This window comes from Piliocolobus tephrosceles, chromosome 1 (genome assembly GCF_002776525.5).
Source record: "Piliocolobus tephrosceles isolate RC106 chromosome 1, ASM277652v3, whole genome shotgun sequence".
In the NCBI taxonomy this organism is placed as follows: Eukaryota; Metazoa; Chordata; class Mammalia; order Primates; family Cercopithecidae; genus Piliocolobus; species Piliocolobus tephrosceles.
The window spans coordinates 94,616,119-94,628,619 of NC_045434.1; the positions used below are offsets into that span (position 1 = coordinate 94,616,119).

General features: G+C 43.3%; 1 protein-coding gene across 5 annotated transcripts in view; it reads right to left on the reverse strand.

Annotated features, from left to right (window-relative positions):
- ARHGEF11 (Rho guanine nucleotide exchange factor 11) overlaps positions 1–12,501 on the reverse strand; it is a 108,884-nt gene that overhangs the window by 45,082 nt on the left and 51,301 nt on the right. For all 5 annotated transcript variants that reach the window (XM_023214115.1, XM_023214114.1, XM_023214112.1 and 2 more), the window contains exons 2-4: positions 6,024–6,115; positions 4,257–4,355; positions 447–496 (exon numbers count right to left, since the gene is read on the reverse strand). In XM_023214115.1, the coding sequence (XP_023069883.1) occupies positions 447–496; positions 4,257–4,355; positions 6,024–6,115 (241 nt within the window). The remainder of the gene's footprint in view (positions 1–446; positions 497–4,256; positions 4,356–6,023; positions 6,116–12,501) is intronic.

The following is a 12,501-nucleotide window of genomic DNA, read 5'->3' on the forward strand; positions in this document are numbered from 1 at the left end:
GCTGGTCTTGAACACCATTCTGTCGAAGAAAGGTCTGAATGACCAGGGCAGGTTATAGTAGTTCAGAATGAGCAAGGACCCCAGGTTGGCATTATATGGAGGAAAGAATATCAACCTGAGAACTGAAGTCTTGGATCCTTCACTAGTTACTAACCCACCCTCTTAATCTTATTTTGGTAATTTGTGAAATGAGAATAATAAAACTTGTTGTAGAAGTTTGGTTGCTTTAGAGTCAGGAAGGGCCTAAAATACGGAATACAGCTATCCTCCTCTTTACTCTCTCTTATGCTATACCACTATGCTCCCTCGCATGGTACCACTCCTCACTCAGTGGCTGCCTGGCAGTTGGTATCAAGATGAAAGTGTGCAGGATGGGCCAAGGCCAGGAGTGCCCTGCACATCTATTTCCACTGCTGGGAGTGGGAGTGCGTGGTGGGGTCACTCACTTTGATGATCCGGTCGCCCTCTTTCACACCGGCCTTCATGGCTGCACCTCCTGTAAGGAGAAGGCCTGGTCAGCACAGCCCAACAACCTCTTCCACTGAAGCTACACCAAGGTCCCTGTCAGATCACCTCTCCTCTGAAATTTCCTCTTATTTCTCTGTGTTAAGTATCTCAAATTCTGGGTGTACTTTCTATTATACTCCAGTGACACAAATACTCTAAAGGTAGAGTGAACTATATAAGGTCCCATCTCCTGCTCTTCCTTTCACCAAGATGCCAGACTTCTAATAGCCAGGCCAAGGCAGGAGCGAGGCAGGGCCAGGCTCTGGAAAGAGCACGTGTGCCTCACTCGAATGTGTCTGGATATATTCCAAGGTCAAATCAGAGTTACTTTTTATTATCTGGGGGGAAAATGAGTTTACTGTATGAAACATAATTGTTAAAATAATAATAAAGAGAAACACAGAGAAAAGGATGAAAACAAGAGTTTCCTAAGTCCTGAGAGGTTCATAAAGATATTCTGGGTGTTCACATCATTAAAGATAACTGTTTTATTTCTTTAAAAAAAAACTGTTTTAAGCCATTACAGTTTCTCCGCTCCTTTATTTTGTAGACAGAGTCTTGCCCTGTAGCCCAAGCTGAGGTGCAGAGGCGTGATCTCAGCTCACTACAGACTGGATCTTCTGGGCTCAAGTGATCCTCCCAACTCAACCTTCCAAGTAGCTATGGGACTACAGGTGGGTGCCAGCATGCCTGACTAATTAAAAAAAAAAAAAAAAAATTTTTTTTTTTTTTGTAGAGATGAGGTCTCACTATGTTGCCCAGGCTGGTCTTGAACTCCTGGGCTCAAGTGATCCTCCTGCCTTGGGCTTCCCAAAATGCTGGGATTATAGGCGTGAGCCTCCATACTCAGCCCAGTTTCTCCCTTTAAAATGGACCAAATTAAGAGCTTCTGATGGTGACTGACTGTGAGGTGCTCAAAAGAACATGCTCTTGACTTTTTCAACTTGTCATTCAACTGGAGGCTACAGTGGTTTTGACCATAATATGCTTTGTTTGTTTGTTTTGAGACAGTGTCTCACTCTGTCACCCAGGCTGGAGTGCAGCAGTGTGATTTTGGCTCACTGCAGCCTTGACCTCTCAGGCTAAGCGATCCTCCCACCTTGGCCTCTGTATTGCCCAGGCTGGTCTTGAACTCGAGCTCAGGCAATCCTCCTGGCTTGGCCTCCCAAAGTGCTGGGATTACAGGCATGTGTCACCATGCCTAGCCTCATAAGATAGTTTTAAATGACTTATATTCCTAGTTTAATTTATATCCAGGAAGCACAAAAAACACTAAAGCCAAAACAAGTTAATGAGAAGCATAAAAATTACACATTGTACATTTGCCCCAATGTGATCATTAAATCTGTAAGTTGCATTCCTCTGATCAAAACAAAACTCCCACAAAGCCCATCTAAACGTTTCTACTCTAAAAAGGAAAATACAGTGATGACTACATTCCAATTTGGCTTTTCAATACTGGGACTCAAGACTACCCTCATCTAAAGTGTGCTATTTATGGAAGAGTACTTGCAAATAGCTTAAAATTCCGTCTTATACATTCATTTAGAAACTAACATTAAAGAGAACAGAGCTATCTTGCCTGAATGTATGAAACACGTGAGGTGACTTCTAGTAACTTAGTGTTTAAAAAAAAAACAACTAAACTCTTCAGAGTAAAGGAACTTGAGAAGTTCTCAGACTTCAGCAAGCATGAGAATCACTGTGGGAATTTTTAAAAAGCGTATTTCTTGGACCTCTTGCCAGAAAGCAATTCAGTGTTTCCGAGGTCAGCCCCAAGAAAAAGGATTTCAATCATCTTGGGCTTAGGTGATTCTAATACAGGCAGAACACAGATTATACTTTGAGAAACAGTGAATTTAAAAAACCTAATATGTACCTGTAAAAGATAACCGCTGCTTTGTTACTCTTGTGACTTCAATGCCAATCCAAATGAAGTCTCTTCTACTCTCCTCCCCAACACACACACACGCACATATGCACGCACACACAACTCACACACACACAGACTCTAGAACTCATATTCTCCTTGTAAGCCATCTTTTCCTTCTTTCCTCTCTGGGTCTGACTCTGCTCAGCCTAAGAAAAGGAAGAAGGTAAAGGAGAGCTGAACCTAGACTTCACTGGAGGGGATCCCATATTTTCTGTACCAGATAGACCGGCAGAGGAAAAGTACAAGTTACTGGCAGTTCCACTAACTCTGTCTCACCCTAGTCCAGGAACCCTGAGAAATAAGAAAAGCAAAGAATAAAACTATCTTTTTAGAACTTCAGCCCAGGATATGCAAAACAAACCTCCCACTGATGTAAGTTTACCCTACTCCCAAACATAAGAAGCCATACTTATTTATATCCTTATATGATCCACATACCTCATTTTGGTCACAAATTTGAAATTCTCTTTTCATCTTTCCTGTGAACATATCCCATATCTTCCTCCAAAATCAAAGCAAGTCTATTTTCCCTCCTGCTCTGCACTATCAGGAAACCTGCTCCCAATCCTTTCCTTGTGCTCTTGTCTAAGCCAAGCCTAGGATGCTCCATGTCACCAGCCCAATGCTACTTATTGCACTGAAGTTTACTCCTTTTAGGGACACTTCTTTACCCTTTAAGGACTCTTCCACTCCCATTGCCTTTTCTTTTTTTTTTTTTTTTGAGACGGAGTCTCGCTCAGTCACCCAGGCTAGAGTGCAGTGACGCAATCTTGGCTCACTGCAAGCTCTGCCTCCCAGGTTCACGCCATTCTCCTGCCTCAGCCTCCCGAGTAGCTGGGACTACAGGCGCCTGCCACCACGTCTGATGAATTTTTTTGTATTTTTAGTAGACACGGGGTTTCACCGTGTTAGCCAGGATGGTCTCGATCTCCTGACCTCGTGACCCACCCGTCTTGGCCTCCCATGTTGCTGGGATTACAGGCGTGAGCCACTGCGCCCGGCCACCCATTGCCTTTCTGATTGTCTTCCTCAGCCTGGACCACCAACAATGGTTCCACTACCTGGCATATGCTAGAGTTTTGACTGTTCACGCCCCTTCTATGGTATGGTATGGTAACTGGATGGATTTGGCTATGATACCCACCCACTCTTCATTTCCTTCCCACCAAATTCCTATCCTGCTGGTCTGCTTTTCATTTTCATCTTTCAAACTACTTCTAAAAATCCTGCTTCTTTTAAGAGGGCTTCCCAAATGATCACAAGGAAAATGGCTATGCCTCAAATCACAGACTACTCAAACTTCCAAACACCATTTCCCCTGACATCACATCCAACATATATCATTCATCTGTTTGTAATTTATTATTTAATGTTAATTGTATCAGCAAATGTGCTCTGTAATCATTTGGACCATTGTGCCTGTCCCAGGTTATAAAACTGTAGAAAGTGACCATCTGTGCACTTAGCCAGGTAATGTGGAGGTAAATATGAAGAAAGGGGGTCTTTGATTCTTCCACAGAATCTTGTGACCCAGTATGAGGGGCTCCCTTCGATGGCAATCAGACATCTGCCTGATGACGACCTGACAGCTATTTTGCTGGTTTTTCACTTCCCAGCCAGGGAAGCAAGCACGAGGTGCAATCTCTAGAAATTCTGCCTGGGGGCTTAGCATCGAAGAGGCTTCCCCAGGCACCCATGGAGAACTAGTTCTAGAGTAATTCATTCATGCCCCACAGGAAAGCACGAGTGGCACTGTCACATACATGGTGGCTTTGCAAGAACTGTCCACCGTGGGCAGGAGGGATGCAGCACTCACCAGGCCGCACAGACTGCACCAGAACAATGCGATCCCCACTGACTGTGAAGCCGAAGCCATGCTGATCCTTTTGGATAATGACACAGCGTTGAACGAGACCTGGGATGCGGAGAGAAAGGTTGAGTATGCAGTGTCATTGGAAGGTTAGTGTACACATGCCAAGACCAACCCAGGGAAGCCTCAGTGCCTTTCTTCTTCAAGAAGCCTTTTCACATTAACCAAATTCCCTAGACTATTCCTGTCTAAACACTACTGCAATGACACGCCTCCCTCGGTGGTTGGCAAAACCTAAAACTTACTTTGTATTCCAAATAAGAAACTACCCTTCTCTGAGGTGCTAAAATGCTTGTCTCTCACATACGTGTCTGTCCCTTTTGGTGTGTCTGGGTGAGACTGGTCAAAGAAGGGGCAGGACCAGGCCTAGCCATCCTCCTGAAGACTAATATTACCCGATAAGGAGCCTCCCAGGGTTGAAGCCCAAGTGAGCCTAGAAGTTACATGTTAAGTGGCATCCAATGAATGCAGCAAGTGGTATACCAATGCTTGTTGATTCTTTTTATAGAGCTGGGTAACTTATGCAGGGTGTCTTAGGAGTGGTCTCTTGCAAAATCCAGGGAAGGATACATGACAAGAAGGAAACCCTTTTATTTCTGAAATATTTTATTTTATTTCAGAAATAAAAGGGTTTCCTTCTTGTCATGTATCCTTTAAAAAAATATACAGAATTAAAAAACAAAAAGAAACAGAGGTTATGACTACCAAATGTCTCCATCCCTGTGAGTGTATACTCGACATTGTACATGTGTATGAGTATGTGTGGTTGCATCCTGCAATGATTAAAGCGTGGGTTCTAGAGTTAAAACAGAACTGGTTTCAAGTCCTGATTCTGTCCCCAATAAGCTTGCAATCTTTGACATATTTCTCAACCTCTCTGTGCCTCAGCTCCCTCATTTGCAATATAAAGATAATAAAACCTGGTTTCTACGTTGATGTATGGAGAAATTTATATAAAACCCATTAACACAATGCCTAGTATACATCATGTGCTCAACATAAACACTAAGTTGCTTTACATTTGGAGTATACAGATCTGTCTGTATGAGTGTGCATCTCTGTATCCATGTGTTTTTTTTTTTGAGACAGAGTCTTGCTCTGTCACCCAGGCTGCAGTGCAATGGCACAATCTCGACTCACTGCAACCTCTGCCTCCTGGGTTCAAGTAATTATCCTGCCTCAGCCTCCTGAGTAGCTGGGACTACAAGCACGCACCACCACACCCGGCTAATTTTTGTGTTTTTAGTAGAGATGGAGTTTCACCATGTTGGCCAGGCTGGTCTCAAACTCCTGACCTCAAGTGATCTGCTCGCCTTGGCCTCCCAAAGTGCTGGGATTACAGGCATGAGCCACCACACCAGACCATATGCTTTTTTTTTAAAAAAAGAGATGGAGTATCACTATGTTGCCCAGGCTAGAGTACAGTGGTTATTCATAGGTGTGATTCCACTACTGATAAGCATGGGTATTCTGACCTGCTCCATTTCTGACCTGGGTCAGTTCACCTCTCCTTGGGCAACCCGGTAGTTCCCTGCTCCTGGGAGGTCATCATATTGATGCTGAACTTAGTACAGACACCTGACCGGCACAGCACACTACAGCCAGAGCTCTTGGGCTCAAGCGATCCTCCCATTGGTCTCCCGAGTAGCTGGGAATATAGGCAGGTGCCACCATGCCTGGCTGTGTTTGTGTGTTAATTCCCAAGGAGGGTACCTGTTGTCTCAGAGGCATCCGAAGGCTGGCGATGGTGAGAAGGGGACTTGCGCTCAGGTGCAGAATCTCCCAGAGAAGACAGGCTACTTAACCTGGAGAAGGAGTAAGGAAAGCATGTCATTGAGCTGGGCAGGGAGGGATCAGCCTTGTAGTAGATGGAGGCTCTGTCGAAAGGGGCCCTGAGTCTTGGATAACGAGAGACCAACCTACCCACCCTGTAACCCAATCTGGTAGGACATTAGCCATGTGTACACCACTGGTAACACAACCTATCGGAATCCTGGGCTGGCAGGGCAAGCATGATCTCTTTAATACCCAGCAAGGTGTGAAGGGAAATAACCCTTCCTGGAGTTAGGCGACAAAGAGACAATAGCAAGCAGGGGATGCGCACACATATACACGCTTGTTGGGTCTTACCAGGCTGCAATGGGGCTGATGGAACAGAACGGAGCAGCAGAGAAAATGAATGCAAGAAAAAGACAGGAAAAAACCAAACAGCCAGTTAGTTTTAGGCGATGATTTGCAAAGGAAGGGGAGACTGGAGGGAAGGACGAGGTGGGTCAAACACACACAGAGGTCTGCATGAGCACAGCATGGGGCTGTAGTGGCGGCAGCAGAGACAAGCTCCCCATTTAGCTTCATCTCTTTGTCCCTCAAAGTTCCACCTCTCCGTAGTGATCTCCAGGAGGGTAAATGGGCGTGAGTACAAGCCCGCTGGGTAACCGGCAACTTGCACACTTTCTAGAAAAGAGAGTAGAGGAATGGCCCAAGCCTCTGAAAATTCCATTTATCCTTTGGGTACCATGGGAGAACCGGAATCTGGTCTGTTTGGTGGCAGTATTCCAATCCCATATTCAGCTCCGTTCCCTCAGCCAGCCTGAGGCACCTTGCCTAATTGGAAACTATTAAAGACCCCAAACCTCCAAGTGGTACTGATCACCAAATCAAAGGATTCACTGCTGGATCTCCTCTTCAACTAGGACCCTCACAGGAATAGAAGAAATTTCAATCATTGCTGTGGCACTCCTTTTTAGAAAAGTGTACAAGTTGCCAGTTCCTGAATCAACAGTTGCTGCCCCTCAGAAAGGGGCGATTCCTATCCTACCTATAGCAAATGACTAAGTAGAAGGCTACTCATGGAAGCACTGTGTGTGATGGCAAAGCACTGGAAATAATCTAAATGTTCACAATGAGTGACTGGTTAAATAAATTACAGCAATATAATGACACAGAATTCAGTCATAAAAAAGAATGAAGAGGCTCTTTATACACGATAGAGAATGATTTCCATGATACGTTACTGAGTGAAATAAACAAAATACAGAATTATTTGGACAGTTTAAAAAAGTGAGTAAAAGAGAGAATAAAATTATGTGCTTATATATGTTTAAATATTTATTTACATATGCAAAAATATCTAAAATATCTCTGGAAGAATACAAAAGAAACATATAATATGGTTGTCTCTGAGGAGGGAAACTGGGTGGCTGGGGCACAGGAGTGGACCTGCAGGGTTTTATTATATTCTTTGGTACTTCTAAAGTCTGAAATCATGTGAGGGAACAAGTAACTTATAAATATAAAGGAGGGGGTCTTCGTCCCCCCTCACAGTGGCACCCCTCTTACCTGGACAGGTGAGACTGCTTTTTACTGGCTGATCTTTGGATCAGAGAGAGAAGGACATCAAGGAAGAAGAGAGTGTGGGCCCAGGAGAGAGCGATGCAGGACAGGAGGAAGAAAGAGAAAGAAAAACAAAACACGACATAAACCAGACAAGACACTAGAGATGGTTGGTGCAAAGAAAAACTGCAACAGAGCCAACAGTGACCCAGGGGAGGCACCTGGTCACAAGGTGAGCTTACTAACAGCCATGAGCTTAGTAACATCCCCTGTCATTTTGCCGCTTAAAACCTTTTAGAACCTCCCCACCGTACTCAGGAGAACAGTCATCTGTCCTCAGCTAGGCCATTCACCACAGCATCTAACAGGAAGTATAATGCCTGATGCCCAGGGAAGTGCCCTTTGATGTTTTCCACAGCTTCCAGTATCTATCCTTCCTGCAGCTCAAATACCCAACCGTAAAAGCTGTTGTTCACTTGTCTGTAAAGCCGTACATGCAAGGTTGCAAGGTCCGTGAAAGCAGAGAGGGTCTTGCTGCTGTGGTCCTCAGTGCCTGATGCAGTAGGGGCTCAGTCCTACTCTTGGTCTTTGCTCTTTACTGTCCTCCTTTCACTTGCTATGGTTTCTGGCTTCTGTCTCTGCCTACACTGTTCCTTCCTCCTACATGTTCTGCCTACTTTATTCTCTGTGACTGCACAGGGTTATCCACCCTGGGCTTGAACTCCTCCTTCTTCCTACCTAAAAAGAAAGCCCATCTTATCTTGGGACACCTCGGGCCTTCTTGCCTTGTTCTTGACCCCACCAGGAAGCTGGTTTCCTATGCCCATATTAAAGCCTAGAAGGTGCACTTGAACCTAAGAACCTGATATGGTTTGCATTTGAGCTGAGGCATAAGCAGTTCCACATAATCAAAGGCAAATGAACCAAAAGGTCCATGTCCCTGCTGTCAACAACTGTTAGGGGCATGGACAAAGACCATTTCAGCAGTCATCAAAAGTTTCTCTAAAATAAAATCACAGGCTAGGGCAGGTATGTGGGGGACAAGGAGATGGCAACATAAGCATACTTGCAACAGACGCATAATTTTTTTTTTTTTCCTGAGAGCTTAAAAGAGAGAAAACTACCATTGAACTGAAGGAGGAAGAGATGCCTATGGAAGGCAGGCCTGGTGGACAGAATCAATGGATACACTATTGTGTCAGATGGGTTGTGCGTCCGAGTACATATTTGGGAGGAAGACCTTGGAAAGTTAAAAATCTGAGAAACAAGGAAAGGAGAGAGGAAGGTAGTTTGGCCTGAATTGGAGGCTGTCATAGATAGAAAAGACTTTAATGGTGGCCCCTCCCTTTTCCTGATGACATTCTCATCAAAATTTGATAGCAGAGCTCAGATTCTGCTCAGCCTAAACCTGGGGGTATGGAGGCGACCCTGAAGAGTGGAGAATTTCCCCCCAAATTTGTACTCTAAATGGCACCAGTGAGACAGATTTTCTGACCCAACTTCTCAGTTATCCCCTACTGCCAGTCAAAGAAACCTGTAGGTTCTTTATAATCTTTTCCCAGAGTCGCTCCTTTCTTTACATAATCATTGACAATCATCCCTTTAAGCTACATGTCTACTGCCTCATGCCTGGATTACTGAAAAAAAACTTTTCCACTCTCCAGTCCATCCAGCACTCCACCACCACAGACTAACTTACCCAAATACTACTCCCTCAGGCTCTTTCATCAAGAACTTCTTATCTACATAATCAGATGTGCCTCCAATAATCTGGTATTAAAGGACTTTCATCCTGTGGACCCAAATGTCTTTTCAAATTCATCTCTGATTACTTGCCTACTACCTACCTCTACTGGATCCTAAGCAATGCTGTACTCATTCCCATCTCTGACTTGATGGTTGCCATCCCTTGTCATCTCTGTCCATCTCCTACTACTTTTTCAAGGTCCTGATCCAATGGCATTGACTCCATGAAGCAATCCCTGACCACTGCAGCACACATTTCATTTACCCCAACATTTTATTTTGAAAAATGTCAAACTACATTAACATTGAGGAAGCAGCATGGTGAACATCTATATGCCCTTCATCTAGATTCAGCAACTAACATTTGTCACATTTGCTTTATCTTTCTATGTTTATACATTTTTTTCTCACTTGAAAATTGCAGACATCATGACACTTTACCCCTATTTTAGCCTATATCCTAAGAGCATTGAAATTCTTCTATATAACAACAATGCCATCAGCACACCCAATGAGTCTGATACAGTATTATCTAATATACAGTACACATTCAAATTTTCCCAATTTCATATTAAGTTCTTTATAGCTACTCCCCAGTTGCTTCAATTCAGGAGTCAATCAAAGATCTCGAATTATACTTATGTCATGTCTCTTTCAGATTAATTTAATCTAGAACCCTCCCCACTTTTCTTGGTCCTGTCTCTCATAACACTGACGTTTTGCGGGATCTAGGCGTTATCTTGTTGAATGGCCTACAATCTGGATTCATCTGATGCCTCCTCATGGTTAGATTCATGTTAAACAGTTTTAAGAGACTATTACGTAAGTGATGTTGGACAGCTTGTCCCATTTTTGTGATGGTAGGTTTGATTACTTAGGTAAAGTGGTACTCCTGAGATTTTTTCAATGGTAAAAATCTATTTTCTCATTTGAATTAATGAGAAATCTGTGGGATGATATTTTGAGACTGCATAGATACTCTGTTTTCCAACATCTCTCATCCAACAGTTTTACTCTCCATAGATGATTCTTGCCTAAAGCGCTTATTGCACTGGTGCCTGCAAAATGGCAATTTGCTAATTCTATCATGCCTTCTACATATATTAGCCGGTAAGCTTTTACAAAAAATGTCATCTCATCTCTTTTCTGGAGTAGTGCTATGAACTCACAGATCTTGTTTCTCCCCCAAAGTAATACATTATACTCTATTACCCTTAAAAAAAAAAAAAAAAAGTTTAAAATGTTCCAATTTGACCAGTGGGAGCTTCTGAAAGCCAGCTCCTGTGTCCTTTTACAATGTCACCATCTGTCTTTGATCATGTCCTTGCTTTCTGGCACAAAAAGATACTCCATGCTCACCTTGTACTTTCCCTATGCCAGACCGGCAATCAAACATCCAAGAAGCCCTGTTCCTTTTAGCAGGAAATGCATTTAGAAACAAGATCTGGCTGCTAGGTACTCATTGCTGCTGAGCTGTCCCTCGTTCCAGGCCCTTTTAATGGACAAGCGCTAGAAAAATTTATTATAAATTTTTGAGTTCACACTGGTATCTCCAATTTGAATTCAACACAACAGGGTTCTTCATCTTCCCCATTCCATATTGTATCTTCCTTTTCTCATATTGAGAACCCTGTTCCTAAACAATACCAATATATTTACTCACTGCTCTATTCAATATGCAGAAAAGATAGTTCCTGGAGTTACTACATCAATATCACCAGTAACAACAAACCTATGAAGTTCAAGGTTTTCTTGCAGTTCTTTTTGTCCTCAGACTATATCCCAGTACCATCAGTAATGTGTGTGAAAATTTCTGGGTTAATCTGTTGGGTTTTTTGTTTGTTTTGTTTAGTTTTTTTAGACAGGGTTTCACTCCATCAACCAGACTGGAGTGCAGTGGCACGATTACAGCTCACTGCAACCTCTGTCTCCTGGGTTTAAGTGATCCTCCTGCCTTAGCCTCCCAAATAGCTGGGATTACAGGCAAACATCACCACGCCTGGCTAATTTTCATATTTTTTGGAGAGATGGGGTTTCGCCATGATGCCCAGGCTGGTCTTGAACTCCTGGGCTCAAGTGATTCACCTGCCTCAACCTCCCAAAGCACTGGGATTACAGGCGTGAGTCACTGTGCTCAGTCTTAATCTATTTTTATGTTATCAATTTGAGATATATTTAGGTTTCTTTTTATATTTGTACTGAATTTTAGGGTTTGTTTTTTCAAGCTTATTTATTTCATTTTTTGAATATATTAAACATTTATATGGTTGAAAATCAAAATGAAATTTTAAAAGTATATTCAGAAGTATACCTATTCTTTCTCCCCATTCCCCAAGTAACCATTTTCATTTGTTTTTGGTTTCCTTGCTGTGTTTCTTCTTGTAAAACTAAATAAATATCGATACATATTCTTATTTTCCTTTCTTCCTTACACAACAGGTAGTATCATCCCCTTTTGCGTTTTGCTTTTTTCACATACAGTATCTGTAGAGTAACCCACAGAACTCTTCCTCTTCTTTACAATGCAGCCCGCATTGGCGCACACATTCTCCCCTCCTCCAAGGCTCCCTGTGTCAGTCCTGCCTATCTGCTGGAGGGCAGAGGTTGCAGTGTGGACTTCCCGGTATGCCTGAGTGCAGCACAAGGCACAAGCAGGTGCTTTCTAACTATGCATCCACATGCTCCTCTCCCCAGCCTACAGGGTGGGCAACAAAGCAAGGAGATGCTTGGTGACCTTCCAGAGAGCCCACATATCCTTTTTGTTGGCCTGCGGTGTGTCTGTGTGTGAATGTGTATGTGTGTCTATATATATATTTTAAAAGTTAGTTGCTAAGCAATAAAATACAGATTTCTGACTTCTCTTGAAAGGTCAGTCAGAAGTTCTGGCATCCTCAAGCTTACGGTCTCACATAATGACAATCAGCTGAAAATGGGTGGTGGCAGCCCTCTCCAGGTGAGCAGACCTTACCTTTCTCAGTCACCACTGCCCATAGCTTACACTGCCCACTGCTTCACTCAGACCCCTACAAAGTATACGAGTTCGAATTTAAGGTGGCCAAACAGGACTGGCTTCTGGAGTTTAAAGAAACAAAGATAAGCAAACAACATTATG